Source organism: Mandrillus leucophaeus, unplaced genomic scaffold (assembly GCF_000951045.1).
Source record: "Mandrillus leucophaeus isolate KB7577 unplaced genomic scaffold, Mleu.le_1.0 Scaffold17, whole genome shotgun sequence".
Taxonomy (NCBI): domain Eukaryota; kingdom Metazoa; phylum Chordata; class Mammalia; order Primates; family Cercopithecidae; genus Mandrillus; species Mandrillus leucophaeus.
The window spans coordinates 5192806-5207861 of NW_012101698.1; the positions used below are offsets into that span (position 1 = coordinate 5192806).

Genomic DNA, 15056 nt, shown 5'->3' on the forward strand with positions numbered 1-15056 from the left:
ATTGTCCAGTTGGTGTGTGGAGGGTGGACTGTGGGGGCAGGAGAAGCAGCAGGAGGCAGATCCTGAGACATGGGGAGATGGACCAGGCAGGTGATACTGACAGCCCCCTAGGCATGGGGGCGGGTGTGGGGCAGGGTGGCCGTGTAGGATGTGCTCCCAGGGTAAGGCCCCCATACCTGCCAGTGGACCCAACAGAGGGACTAGGGGTCAGGATGACTCGTGGTTTGGGCCTGAGCAGCTGGGTGGGCAATGCCACCATTTACTGAGATGAGGAGGGAGTGGCAAGTCCATGGGGACACCAAGGGTTGTAGCCCAGCGAGGTTTGAAATGCCTGCTAGGTGGCCAGGCAGGGCCTTCCAGCAGGCAAGCAGCTGTTCCATCTAGAGCCCAGCGAGGGCTCAGGCTGGAGGGCATGTGTGGGAGTCACCGATGGGGACCACAGACCACCGGGAGGCGCAGCTTCTCCTCACCACTAGCCCCTCATCCATCCCTCCCTCCACACCCTCCTCAGCCTGCCCTCACGTGGGCGCCACCCTGCCCTCCGCTGCCACAGGTCCCGTCTGCCGGCCTGGATCCCTGGAGAGCGCTGCCTGGCAGCGGCTCAGCTGTTGGCCTCTGTCATGGAGACGGCACCAGCTGCCGGCGATGGGCACTTGTGACCATTTGTCAGAACGCCCCCCTTCCTCCTGTGCCTGCCCTTCTGGAACATTTCTGTCCCACAGCCGTGGAGACAGGGCTCATGGAGGGGTTGCGGGACCGGGAGGGGCCGGGGAGCACTGTCTGGGCTCTACAGCGGGGCCACCACCTCCTGGCCTTTGGCTTGAGGCTGCCTGGCTGGGCTTTCCCTCTGCGGCCAGCAGCTCCCCAGAGGAGCTGTGGCCCCTGTGGTACCGTGTCCCACACACTGGCCTTACATGGCTTGTTCCTCGTCTGCATTCCTCGTCCTCAGGCTGCCCTCTGAGAACTTCCCCCTATTTCACAGATAGGTATTGCCCCTAATTAAAGTGGAGAAATTGTGCGAAGACATTGAGATCACACTGCTGGTAGTTGGGGACACCTGGCTGAGGCCTTCACCTCCCACCTAACCCCGGGGGAGCCCCCGGCACAGCAGGGTCCTCGTGGCATGTGTGGGGAGATGAAGCGGCCCTTACTCGTGCGGCCACCACCCCCTCCCTGCGCCGCTTGTTTCTGTTTCTCGTGGTTTCTTGCCCAGGCCTGCAGGCTCCAGCCAGGGTAGGCTGGAACGGCCTGCCTACTGTTTGCGCTTTGTGGTCTGGCCTCTTTGTTACCAAATGCTCTGGGGTTCCTTTGGGGCTGGGGGTGGGGAGGAATCTTCTCCAGTCTGGCCCCAGAGCCGTGGCTGGCGTTCAGGGGCATTTGGGAAGCTGGGCCCAGGTCATGCAGAGCAGAGGCTGAGTCCAGCGACCTGGGAGGAGATGGAGGTGTTTCAGGCCTCCCACCAAGAAATGTGGCTCACCTCACTGAGCACCTGAAACCTCGGGGCCTCCAACGCCATGTGGGACCTGTGGTGGTGCTTCCCTGGAGACGGGACGCGGCGTCAGGCTCCAGAGCTCAGCCCTAGATGGGAGGTGGTGTGGGCAGGGGTGCCATGCTGCCGCCAGCCCAGCAGTCAGGAAGCACAGTGCTGCACACCACCCTCTCACCAGCCACCCCACTCCTGCCCCATCTTGCCTGCATCATGCTGTTTGGGGAAGCTCCCAAATCCCTGGGACTCCAGCTGGGAAGCATTGCCCAGGCGCCCTTCCCCTGCAGGCCAGGCCTCCGAGGGCACGCGGAAAAGCAGCGCGGATTCCTCCAAGCCTGTCCTCACCACCCACTTCTCACTGCTAGTGTCATCTGGCCCAGGGACCCTGGGGAGTCTGCTTTCATCCTCTGGGTTCAGTTTTTTCCTTTTGTATAATGGGGAGGCTCCTCCCACAAAGTCCAATTCTTCGCACTGAATGACTCTTACTAGACAAGAGATGGGAAAGGGGTCATGGCCCAGGGACCAGCGAGCTAGACTCTGGCCCTAAGTGACTCCGCGACCTTGGTCAAGTCACTTCACCAGAGTTCCACTATCCGTACAGTGAAGAAAAAACTCAGGGTCATAATGCTGATCCCACATGGATCTGTGCTCCAGGCCATGGGGTACAGCCCGAACAGCACAAATCCCTGACCTCGGGGGCTTCTGGGAGGAGGAGTGGGGCAGTAAACAGGTGACCAATGTGTGGAGAATTGGCCGGATGAAGATGAACTCTAGCAAGAGAAGAAAGCCCAGCGGGGGACAGCTGTGTCTTGGCCTGGGGTGGCGGGCATTGCCCAAGCGTGTGGGAGTTCAGGAAGGTGACGGGGTCCCAGGGACTATTTTGGAGGCCCAGCTGTTTCTCTTGTGCCCAGGGATTAGTATAGCATGGGACACCCTGGCATGGCTAGGCCCAGGTAAGCAGTGCTGGGAAGTCTGGAGGCAGGTGCAGCGTTCCCCCGACCCTTCCCCGCCCCCCCGCAACCACAGGCCTCAGAGTCATGGCTCCACACCGGCCTCAGGAAAGGGCAGATTTCCCCAAAATGCTGTAAAACCAAGAGGAGGCCTCCCAGGCTGAGACGCAGGTCGTCCTGCGCCCTGACCCCGCTCTGCCTGCTCTCCAGGCAGCTGTGCCTCCTGCTGAACGCGGAGAACATCTTCCACTCGATGGCAGATATCCTGCTGCGGGAGGAGGACCTCAAGTTCGCCTCGACCATGGTCCACGCCCTCAACACCATCCTGCTGACCTCCACGGAGCTCTTCCAGCTAAGGAACCAGCTGAAGGACCTGAAGACCCTGGTAGGCTGCGTCCGTGACTCCATCCTCAGGTGTGCTCCTGCATGCCGGGGGCACACCGTGTGTCAGCCCGCCCCTCGGCTGGCCCCGGGAGGCTGTCAGGGAGAAGATGGGGTTGAAATCGAGACCTCCCCTGGTCCATTGGGAAATAGGGATCCTGGGTGAGTGGCTGCACACAGCACTAACCACAGGTGTGTCATGTCACCTGCACTGAGGTCTCTGCCAGCAGAAGGGTCCATGTGTCCATCCCGACCCCCCAACAGCCCTGCCTTTTCCATTGGTTGACACCCTAGTCCCACTCCAGGCACTGCCCCCTTGAAAACAGAGGCTCTGCTGGCTGTGGGCCTACCCGCTGGTCAGTGCTACCCTCTCAGGGCCAGGCCTCTGGGTTATAACCGTGCTGGCGAATCAGGGGTTAACTGCTCTTCTCGCCCTCCTTGGCCTGGCCCCTCTCTCCCACAGCTGGGCACATCTGGCTCCTAAGGCACCTGTCATAAGCCAGGGTGTCAAGTTTGCTGCCCATCCATCCCAGGCTCTGGATGAGGACGCGCCAACGACTGGTCCGAGAGAGCAGAAAGTACGCTCAGTCTCCTCCCCTATGAACAAGGAGAGATGCGGGTCCCAGGTCTCTCATGTGCTGGCTGAGGGTGGTGGCTGCAGAGGCCGTGCAGGGACAGGCGCTGTCCTGGAGGCAGGGACTCCAGGGGTTTCATTTCCCAGGCCCCCTGCCGGCTCAGACCCTGCTTGCACCCTCCCCAGGAGCCTCGGGGATATCCAGGCCCATGTCCGGGGGCATCTGGGGCCAAGTGGCTCTGCACGATCCAGGCCACAGCCCTGCCTCCCTCCTGTGGTTCCTTCCAGACATTCGCAGAGGCCTTAAGAATTTTCCTCCGGGGCAGGGGCTCCCCCATGTGTGGGCTGGGTTCCTGGGTGGTTTCCAAGTGTTCGAGGTGGCCTGCAGAGGTGGGGAGGAGACGGCATTTAAGTGTGCTTCCTCCCTTCCCTGCCCACCCCCCCGTCGCCCTCCCAGCCCCATGGGGCTCCGGGACCACAGAGTTCTGGAGGGGGGCAGGGAGTAGGGGACAATTACTGTGATTTTGCCGAGGGCAGACATGCCAGCACAAAGGACAGCCACTCCCAGCCAGGCCCTCACAGCCACCACACAGCTCTGGGACTGGGAGGTAATGACAGGGTCTATGGAGGAGCTGTCAGCGTTTCCTTTGTGACGGCTCGTTCCCAGCCGGGATGCCTAACAGCCGGAGTACTAAGCTGGCTCCGGCTGCCCCCGACCAAAGACCCCTGGGTCTTAGACCTGTGGCCCTTCCCTCAGGTCCCCACATGGACCGGGAGGGGGCAAGGAGCGGGGGTCTCCTCACGGCTCACACCTCTTCCCCCACAGGAGAGCCAGAACCTGTTCTGCTGCCTGTACCGCTCCTGGTGCCACAACCCAGTCACCACGGTGTCCCTCTGCTTCCTCACCCAGAACTACCGGCATGCCTATGACCTCATCCAGAAGTTGTATCCTTCCTCTCACTGTGGTTGGGGTTGGGCCACTGAGGGGCAAGAAGGGGTCGGCTGCCCCCTTTTCACCCAACAGGTGGGCCCAAGTGCCATGCTCCTGTCCCCACTCCTCCACTCAGCCTCAGGGCTTGTGACATCAGGGCCACCAGGACCCTGGGAGGGGAGGGATGTATTTGGGAGAGCGAGATTGGCAGCAAAGAGGGGCTCCTGGAGGGGAGCTGGCCCAGGAGAAACCCTGTGGGTTGGGATTGGGACTGAGGAGGCCCAGCCCGGCGGGTGCCAGCAGGTGATGCTGGGCTATCTTGCTGGGGTAAGAGAGAACCGCAGCTCCTGCCCCTGGGAGAAGGTGGCTGCCCTCTGCTCATTGCAGTTCCTCCTGGGCCTGGTGTGGGGGTAGGGGAGAAGGCCCGGAGCTGGAAACATAGGTGGACGGCTGGGTGAGCCTGCAGGCTTCAGCCCAGGCCTGGGCCTTCGGGGGCCACAGAGCTGGAGCCCAAGAGGCTTGAAGATGACACGCTGGGGAGAAGCAGGCTGGGCGGAGGCCTCGGAAGCAGGAGGCACCAATGCTCACCTCAGCACCGCGCTCCTCAAAAGGCATCCAGGGTTAGATGTTTTGTTTTGTTTTTTTGAGACAGAGTCTCGCTTTGTCACCCAAGCTGGAGTGCAGTGGGGTGATCTTGGCCCACTGCAACCTCCGCCTCCCAGGTTTAAGTGATTCTCCTGCCTCAGCCTCCCAAGCTGGGATTACAGGCGTTCACCACCACGCCCAACTAATTTTTGTATTTTTAGTAGAGATAGGGTCTCACCAAGTTGGCCAGGCTGGTCTCAAACTCCTGACCTCAAGCAATCTGCCCACCTCGGCCTCCCAAAGTGCTGGGATTACAGGTGTGAGCTACCATGCCTGGCCAGATTTTTTTTTAAACACCAAGAAGCAAACTAGCCCCATCCGTGGGTGCCTGACGTGTAAGCCAGGATTGGAGTGCTATTTAGAAGGCAACATGACCAGCCAGGAGTTGGGAGTCAGGAAGAAGAGGACAGGAGGTACCTCAGTGGAGGGCTAGGTGTGGCCCTGCCTGACTCCCCACAGTGGGCCTGCTTACCTTCTACAACCTGGATTTGCTCCTCTCAGCCACTTCTGTGACCCAGAGACTGGCGGGCCACTGCCCAGCGCCGCAAGCCTCCTGCAGCCCTGGCGAAGCCCTGCTGGCGGGAGAGGAGAGAACCCTTCCTGCCCATCCCTCCCCCAGTGGGCTGCAGCCCTGTGATAAGAGCCTGTCCCAGCCCAGGAGGGTGCAGAGGAGGCAGCTGCTGGAGCGGAACCTGGAACTCCCGAACAGGGGGGTTCCATTTAGGACAGAAAGGCGAGGCGAGGAGAAGAGACTGGTGTCCTTTGTGCGCCAAATCATGCTTCACCAGAACCAGGTTCTGTGCACAGGAAGCCAGGCGCAGGTGGGCAGGGCGCGTGGTGCTCTGAGCTGCGGCCGTGCTGGCCCGGCAGTCACACTTTCCTTGACTGCACACTCAGTGGGGACCTGGAGGTCACCGTGGACTTCCTTGCAGAGGTGGACAAGCTGGTGCAGCTGATCGAGTGTCCCATCTTCACATGTAAGAACCACCTCCCACCACGCCTCACACCATGAGCCCAAGGCTGGCCTGGAGTAGGGTGGGTGGAGCCAAGCTCCAGTTGGTCTCTTTTGGGTGGGGAGGGAGGAAGAGCAGTCACCCCAGGGAAGCTTCTGGATTGTTGAGTCCCAGCACTTTGGGAGGCTGAGGCTAGAGCATCTCTTAAGGGCAGGAGTTTGAGACCAGCCTGGGCACCATAGTGAGATCTCATCTCTACAGAATTTTTTAAAAATTAGCCAGGCATGATAGTGCATGCCTATAGTCACCACTACTCAGAAGGCTGAGGTGGGAGGATCATTTGAGCCAAGGACATGGAGACTGCAGTGATCTGTAACCGCACCACTGCACTCCAGCCTGGCGACAGAGCGAGACCCTGTCTCAGAAAAATAAAAAAATAAAGACTGGGATGATAGGCCTGCAAGGCCAGCCAGAGCAGGGCTGGGGCATGTGGCATCAGAACCTGGGTACTGCCTGTATCCCTCAAGGTGAGTCTCATGGACATGAGCCAGCACTGACAGCAGAACCCCCTTGAAGGCTGATACCAGGCCCCTGGGCTGCCCAGCCACCCCTCCGAGCCTGCTGCCTCTGTCCTGGCTCTCTGAAGTCGTGGGTCCCCCGGGTCCCGCTGCAGGTGCTCCTGTTGGCCCAAGAGCCATGCCTGCACCTCCCTGAAAGAAGAGTTGGCATTTGCTGGGAGCCAGTGGGCAGGAGCTGCCTGCTTAGTAACACTCAGGCTGAATGTGCAAAAGTGGCAGCTGGCTGGGGTGAGCACAGCTCTCGGCGCCTCGACATACACACTTTGAATGACGCTCGTGTATTTATAATGTGTAGAGAAGCCAGGCAGCCACCCTGCTGGTGCCCACCTTCCCTGCCAAGCTGACCACCCAGGCCTCTCATACTCTCTGGCAGCGTCTCTGACCCGCCCAGCCTGAGCCCTGGAGCCCAAATTGAATGCAGGAGCTAAAGAACACCCATTCCCATCCCCTCCTGAACCCCCTTCAAAGGGCAGCCTCGTCAAGCAGCAGGGTGCCATGGGAACTGATGCCCTGGAGACAGAAAGGCAGGAGGGAGACCCTGCTCTCCGCAGAGTGCACTAAAGCCTGTCCCAAGTGTGCCCAGCCTGACATTTCACTTCCTCGAGGGCCTCCCAGGGACACAGGCGCCCACACGGCCACCTGAGGTCAGGTCCTAAAAAGACCCTGCTCCCGCTGTTGGTCTGTCCTGACTCATCTCTCCAGTTGTACATTCTTGGCATTCCAGAAGCATCCCTGGGATGACTGCCCTCCCTCCCTGACCCTGGAGGAACTCCAAGCACCTTCCCCTCAAGCCCAGGGCTTTGCTGGGGCAGGGTAACAGGAGAGATACACCCTGGTCTCGCCCAACACCGTCCCAGCCCTGAGTCACCTGGATCCTAGAGGTGGCTGGTTTGGCCACAGGCAGTGCCCGCTTCCCCAAGGCCCAAAGGGAAGAAAGGACTGGAAACAGGCTCATGCTTCTGCTGGGCAGCCAGGCCTGGGACAGTGGTGGTGGGGGTCTCCTCTGGAGGGCACCAGGAGGCCTCCATTCCTCTGCTCCCTGCTCACCGACACCCTGGCCCTAAGGCCTGGTTGCTCAGGCTCCCTGCGTCAGCGGGACCCCCTGTGTGGCCGCCGCCGGGGTGACATAGCCCCTTTCCCAGGGCACATGGCACATCCTCCACAAACAATGCCTGGACTGGGCCTAGGGACACAAGAAAGTAGAAGCCAGTGATTTTCCTGGAGAGGCTCGCAGGAGAGAAGTGAGCCCATTTCCAATCCCGCCTCCCCTGTGCGCCTTGAGGGAGCTGGGACTGCCTTGTGGTGCAGCCAGCCATTAGCGGGCTCTGTGCTGCAGCTTGGGCTGGAATGAGTGCTGGACAGCCCCCCGGGTGTGTCTCTTTCCACCTGGCAGGGTGGTGGCAGGGCTGGCATGTGAGCCAGAGCCCCCAGAAGCACCTTCCAGACACTCTGGGGCTTTGGTGTGTGTTTCGCTACACACACAAGTGTTTTTCCATCCTGCCCTCTCTTAAAGCTGTCCTAATCCACCGTCTTTCTCTCCAGCACACCCTATTTATAGCTCTCCCGTGCTGGCACGTGCGGAGCCGACTGGAGAATCTGTTACACTACGGGCCCCGAGCCCTCATATCACCAGGGAGGCAGCTGAGCGGGGGGGGGGGAACAGACCAGGCCCCACAGCGCATCTCGGGGTTGTCGGGCTGAGGTGACTGTTGGAAAGATCAGACAGGCAGGTGGGCAGGTAGAAAGGAAGATGAGATCATGGAAACTGCTAGGACACTCCTGGGGGAGGCGGGAGCAGCGCGACGGGCTGTGAAGGAGCCCCTGACTCGCTGGAAGCCACGGCCACCTGGCTGGGCCCACACAGCTGGGTCCTTGGGCTGTGGGTGTCATGGCACCAGGTCCCTGTGGTCCTAGCCAGTCGGAGGCAGGGAGTACGGGCTGGGCATGTCCCAGAGCAGTGCCAGGTCCCTGAACCCTGCCCTCTGCACACCCCAGATCTGCGCCTGCAGCTGCTGGACGTGAAGAACAACCCCTACCTGATCAAGGCCCTCTACGGCCTGCTCATGCTCCTGCCGCAGAGCAGCGCCTTCCAGCTGCTCTCACACCGGCTCCAGTGCGTGCCCAACCCCGAGCTGCTGCAGACCGAGTGAGTGCTGGCTGGGGACTGCTGCCCCCGCCCCGCCCCCGAGCAGGGACAGGTCCAGAGGAGCCTGGTGAGGAAGGGCCGTGCCGGGGGCTGCTGAGGCCTCCCTCACTTCAGCATCCTACCCCTTTTGTCACTGTGGCCACCATCCCCGCCCCCGCAGCCACTTGCCCCTTGGCCTTTTGTGTTCCACATCAGAGCACTGAGCGAGGAATTCTGGGAGCGTTCGCACGGTGGCCGGGAGTAGCAACACTTCCAGGCAATCAGGGTCCAGCTCAGTGATGCTATGCAAAATCTAAAAACTCTGAGGGCATCTGGAGTTACCCAGACAAAGGACCCTGAAGAGAAACTCCAGGCAGGGGAAGGAGTTCCTGCCCCAGCTTAGAGATGGGGGCCCCAGTGGCCATCGAGCGAGGGAGGAGCCTGTCCTGGGCACCTCCCAGGCCTCACATAGCCCCTCTCCACACCCTGTCTGTGGCAGAGGCTCAACCCTGGGTCACTGGGAGGCCGCATCATTGCTAGGACCTTCTCAGCCACCTCCTGGGTGGGGTGGGAGGCAGGAGTGCACTCAACGCTCCCCTGCTCAGGTCCTGCCCATGGAAGGAAGAGGTCCTAGGCTCCCCTCCACCGAGAAGATGCCCAACTTGGCAGCCTCTGGTCAGAGGGCTGCCGGCTCCCACCCTGAACCCATGGCTGGCCCCTACCCCAGAGTCTGTAGGGCCGTGTCTATATTTGGTAACCCTTGGAGGCTTTGCCTCATCCACAGGCATTTGGCATCCGAGATGGAAAATTTCACTTGTCAGGTCGCCATGGAAACCAGCAGAGCCACTGAGAAGATTTACGCTGAATGGAGCGCGCCCAGCTTGCATCAGATGCCCTGTGTGTCTAGAATTCCCTCCCAGGCTGTTAGAGCCACTCAGCAGGCCTGGCGCCTTGCTCCAGCAAAGGGCCTCGGGTGCTTGCCCTTGCGATGGACACAGGCAGCCTTGAGACAGGCCTGCCCGGAGCCTCTATGCGCTCCACACTGCTGGCTTTGGCTCCCACTGTCCCTCCCACCCAGACTGGCCCTCCGGTGACCGAGTGTGGTGCACCTGATCGGCTGTCTGCCCCAGACCAGCTGGAGAGGCTGAACCCCCAGAAAGTGTGGCCCCCACCAAGACAGGCTCCTGCCTTCCCTGTCCCGTTTCCCCGGAAGGCAGTGCCCTGCAGTGGCAGGACTAGGCCTTGAGCTGGCTGCCACCCCAGCTGCTCGGGGTGCCGCCAGGTGGTCCCCAGGAGACAGTACCTGATGCAGTGTCCCCAGGGGAGCGGGGTCAGCCACGGAGGGGGGCGCACATGTGGGTTCCTGGGGCCGGAGTCCTGTCAGCTCCCAAGAGACTCCAAGAGAGGCCCAGAATCCACCCGGCCTTGCTGGCCCAGCCTTTGCCTTGTCCCTTCCAACGCCCCATAGTGTTAGGGTCACCCTGGCAGGCACCCAGGAGGGGAAGGTGCAGCCGGAAGCAGGGAGAAGGCAGGAAGGGCTGCTCCCCTGTGACCTCCAGTCTCCCTGTGGGAACCAGCCTGCCTTCCTGGGAGGCCTCCTGGCCAGGGAGCGAGCCCCGCCTCTCCCAGGGCTCTGCATGCTGATCTCGTCTTGGGAGGGGAGTGGAGGCTCAGAGCAATCATACTCCTCAAACCAGGGTAGAACAAGTTTGCAGAGGGAAGCTGGGAAAATTGGGCTTTCCTCAGAATCTCCCACAGTCAGTCAGGGAAGTCCTGAGCCAAGGGGTTGAGGCCTCAGGGTAGAAGATTCTGAGGGTCAGTGCATGGTTTGCAGGCCTAGAGTAGGATCTGGTGTGAGCTCTGCCATGGATTTGCTGTGTGACCTCCAGCAAGCCCAGTGCCCTCTCTGGGCTCTTGGTTACTTGGTCAGTAAATGCACATTTGGACTAAATGGGTGTGTGAGGCACCCCCTAGCCTTCAATGCCCTGGGTCCCCAGTCTTTCTTTGCAAGAATCTAGGAAGAGATGCCATAGATAGGGGCACAGGAGCAGTGGGCACGCCAGGGGCCTTCTGAACAGCTGGGGAAGGGGTCAGATTGCAGGGTGGGGCCCGGAAGACAGCTCACACCCTGGGAAGGGAGCTGTGGACAGTCCCAGCCCTGGGAGGGGCAGACAGCTGGCAGACAGGGTCGAGTTGCGGGGCAGGCCTTGGAGCCAGGAACAGCTGGGGGAGTTTGTACACTCCTCGCCCATGCCTGGTTCTGTGTGCTCCAGGCGCCATCAGGGCCCTGGGGGCCACAGCTCCCCCACCTGCTGGCTTCTGGGCCACTCCCCAGGGACTGTCTCCTCAGTGAGGCAGGAGGGAACCTCTAAGAAAAAGCTGGTGACAGGTGCATAGGTGGGATGGCAGGAGTGAGAGCCAGCCCTGAGTCCTAGACTCGCCGTACTGTGCTGCAGGCTGGCTGGCCTCAGCCTCGGTGCCCGAGGATGGTTATGAACCTACAGAGGACGTGCAGGGCCTGAAAACGGCCATCCGTGTTAGGTGGGGCAGGGAGAACTGGCCTGGCCTCTGTGCTCAGCAGCCCAGGCAGTGTCTCCCACTCTTGGGGACACAGCCCACCCTGCTCCCAAGACCTCAGGCCAGGAAGGGTCTGCCCATCACAGGGAGCAGGACTTCTTGCCACTCTAAGGGCCCAGGGAGCAGATGTGGCCCACTCTTCCCACCCCCGCCACCCCGATGCCCGTCTCCCCAGGTTTGCCATCCAGTGCTGAAAGCATGTCTCTGGAGCCCCTAAGCTCCCCTAACCTAAGGCCTTGGCTTGCCAGGAGTGTCGTGGGGAGCAGCGCACAGACCCATGGGTGCCCAGCATCAGAAGACACACTTTAGGGTCACACCTGTGGCTTTGGCCTAAGTGGGTTAGAGGAGCGTCTGGCCACACCCTGGACTTAGGGTTGCAGAAGCTCCGGGGTGTCCCTTGGCCTCCTCAGAAGTCCAGGCTGCTCTCTTGGAGCAGTGGCACCTGGGACCAGCGTTACTGTGCCTGGGAGGTCCCTTCCGAGGAGCAACCACAGCCTAGAACACTGCCCGCAGCCTGGCCTTCTAGAATGGGCCCCACCCGGCTGCTTTTGATCTTTGTTGAACTAACGTCAGCTGAACCCCGCTAGGGAGGCAGGAGCGCCAGGCCCAGAAAAGCAGCAGCCGCAGCCGTAGACACGTCCAAGATGCTTTCTGGTGGTGCATCTTCAGCAGGGAGGCGGGAAGGGAACAGGTGTGGGCAGGCAGAGCTGAGCAGGGGTGCAGGAGGCCGCCTCCAGGCCCCAGATGGCATCTCAACTGTGGGAAGAGTCCCCCTGCCCCGGTCCTGCCCAGCAGGCTGGTGGGCCATCAGAGGCAACTGTCAGGCTCTGGCCGTCAGGCTGGACTGAACTCATGGCCAAGAGTTCATTTTGGGGGAGCTCCATTGTGTGTCCCCCAAAATGGCCTCCTTTATTTCCACCCTCAAGCTGCTGGGCCCCGGCTGGCCTCACGTTGAAGGGGCAGAACTGTAGCCACAGTGGCACCCGCCAGGTACCTAAGCTGAGGCTGGACACCAGGCAAAGCTCTTACACATCTTGTCAAAGCATCTTGGCAGCCACCCCAGGGCGCTCCTTAGGTAGCCCTCGCTTTGCAGACGAGGAAACAGTCACGTGCCCAAGTCACACCGCTAGGAAGCGGTGGAGTTATGGTTGGGTCCAGGTCTGTCTAGTTCCTGTGCTCTGCCACTGCCTGCACGCCACCCCGCCCCCACCCCACCAATTGGCATCTTTTCATGAACTTGAAGGGCCCCAAGATTCTCAGCTGAGCAGCCCACAGTCTTCCTGAGACCCCTTTCCAGGGCCGCCAGGCCTCAGGGCCTGGAAACAGATGCTTCCTAGCCCACACAGATCTCCTCCAAACCAGTGAGGCCAAAGGGAGGGAGTAGAACATTTCATGAGACACTGCTGGAGGGTGAGTAGCAATGGGACAGGAGCCCAAGGGGATCTCATCCCCAGGGGCAAGCTAAGCACTGGGCTTGACAAGGACAGCAAGGCTACCGCATTGCACGATTATAGGGAGCATCATGCACACTAGCTGTGCAGTGCACAACCTATGTTGCTGTACAGAGCAGCTGGAGAGGGGGGCAGCAACAGGAATGTAGGAGCTGACGGCATGTCCAGTGGTGAGACCGGCTTTCCTCCTCCCAGGGACAGTGAGTGACTGCAGGCCTCAGGGCCCCAACACTCAAAAACAAATGTCCTGCCAAGTGGAGGGCCCAGCAGAGGCTCTTCAGCAGTTCCCGTTCTCCCCAGTCGTAGCCCTGCCTCAGAGAAAGGGCCAAGCTGCCACCTCCCCCTTCTCCCCCGACCCTGTTCCAGGCCCCAGCTGGCTTCCTGGCTGGCTGCTAGCCCTGGCTTTCACCCCAAAGGGAGCCACTTGTAAACAGGAAATGCTTCCCAATGCGATGCCTGCTCTGGGCGCCATCACCAGCCCACAGGCCGAGGGCAATAGCCAAGCAGCAGTGTTGGCTGTTCCCACCAACTGCGGAAGACGGGGATGTTCAGGGGCTTCCCAGCTCTGGGGCTGGCTGTGAGGGAAGAGTTGCCAGGCCTGAGATGCCCAGAGGCTGAGCCCAGCAGCCTGTGGCTCTGCCCCGACCCCACTGCCCTCCAGCAGTAACCCCTCTGTGAGCGGATCCCCTGACACTGAGCGTTTGTGCTCCCTCTTCCCAGAGACAGTCTAAAGGCAGCCCCCAAGTCCCAGAAAGCCGACTCCCCTAGCATCGACTACGCAGAGCTGCTGCAGCACTTTGAGAAGGTCCAGAACAAGCACCTGGAAGTGCGGCACCAGCGGAGCGGGCGTGGGGACCACCTGGACCGGAGGGTCGTCCTCTGACAGGCCTGGCACAGAGGAGGGCCCACCGAGTGGTCCCATGAAGCACTCAGGGTTGTCACGCCCTCCTGAGGAGCTCAAGGACCTCCTCTCAGGACCAGGGCTGGGCCTGACTGCCAGCCCAGGGCGCTGTTGGGGCCGGAGGCTGCTCTGTCTGCCCAAGCTCCTCTCAGAGTCCAGCCCTCAGGCCTCCAGCGCTGTCAGCTGCATCCTAGCATTCACACAGAGCTGGCTGCCCACCCTGTGGGGGGCTACAGCCTCAGACACCACTCATCCTCTGGAATCAACCTCTTTCTAATGCCCTCTTGGAAAAAGAGCTTGCCTCTCCTCCAGCACACCAGAGCTCTGGCCTTGTGTGTATATGTATACATACGTGAACACATACCTGTGTGTGTGTGTGTACTTGTATGCACGTAGGCACCAGCACAAAGATCTGAATGATGCACCCCACCCCCACCCCAATAAAGAAATAAGAGAAAATCCTCAACACGAGCCGGCCTGCTCCTTCCCAGCTGACATCTGCAGTTGCCTGGGGTCCTCACCCTCTGTCCTGGAGATTGGGGCTCATGATGGCCCCAAGGAGTACTGGCTGTCCCAGGGCCTGGTGCCTGCACTCACCTGAATGGAGTCATGGGCCTAGAGCCTAGGTCCCCACCTCTGGAACCCACACCCTCCTAGAGCGCACCACACACCGCCTGCCCTGGAATCCTGAACCCTGCCTTCCCCAAGCCCCTCATCTGCCTTTCTCATCCTGACTCCCTGGGGCAATGGGAGTTCCCCACTGGGGAGATGGGAGCTGAGCCCCAGGAGTTCCTGGATGAAAGGGCAATGCACACTGCAGAACACTTCGCAGATCACTGCGCAAGGGGAGGAAAGGCCCAGAGCAGTCCAGGGAGTCCACCTGCCCCCAGGCTTTGGGAACCCTGGGCTTGGTCTTCAAATGAGCTTGTAATTGGCTCCCTGCAGCCCATGGAGTAGGGGAAAAGGAGCTTATACCTGTTCTTCCCCCCAGAGTGCGCCCCCCCACCATCATGCTGCCCCCCAGGATGGGTTTCCCTGCCTGGAGTGTCCAGGACAGGCTGCACTTGACATTGCTACCCCATGCACGTGTGTGCATCACACCCACCGTGGACTCAGGCAACAGAGACCAAGGACAGCCCAGCTCTGCTCTGCTGGTCCGAAATGAGCCCCCACCCGCGAGGACGGAGGTTGTCCAGGGCCCAGGAGACCACCACTGCCCCCCAAAAGCCCAGCCTCGGGCACCCCATCTGGGTGGCATCGGCACCACTTGGAAAAGGAGCCAAGAAACTTGGAACAGTCCGAACTTAAGGAGGAAGGTCTGCATGGCGATGAAACGTCTTAAGGCGGGCGGTCCCACGATACCCCGCGCCCTGTTCTGTGCAGTGTATCCCATTCAGCCGATACACCGACCAAATCCCGCCACTGTATTCACTGCCCGTCTTTAGAAGCGCGGGAAGGCCCCCGCCCCAGGCCAAAGGCCGGAAGGTGTCGTGGAGCGCCTACC

At 60.9% G+C, this 15056-nt stretch overlaps 1 protein-coding gene across 1 annotated transcript in view; it reads left to right on the forward strand.

Annotated features, from left to right (window-relative positions):
• Positions 1-14018, forward strand: part of VAC14 (Vac14 homolog (S. cerevisiae)) — a 140335-nt gene extending 126317 nt beyond the window's left edge. Inside the window, exons 15-19 of the mRNA XM_011976768.1 lie at positions 2647-2821; positions 4218-4336; positions 5865-5944; positions 8494-8644; positions 13372-14018. Coding sequence (XP_011832158.1) covers positions 2647-2821; positions 4218-4336; positions 5865-5944; positions 8494-8644; positions 13372-13534 — 688 coding nt within the window. The 3' untranslated portion in view covers positions 13535-14018. The remainder of the gene's footprint in view (positions 1-2646; positions 2822-4217; positions 4337-5864; positions 5945-8493; positions 8645-13371) is intronic.
• Positions 14019-15056: the final 1038 nt, after the last annotated feature.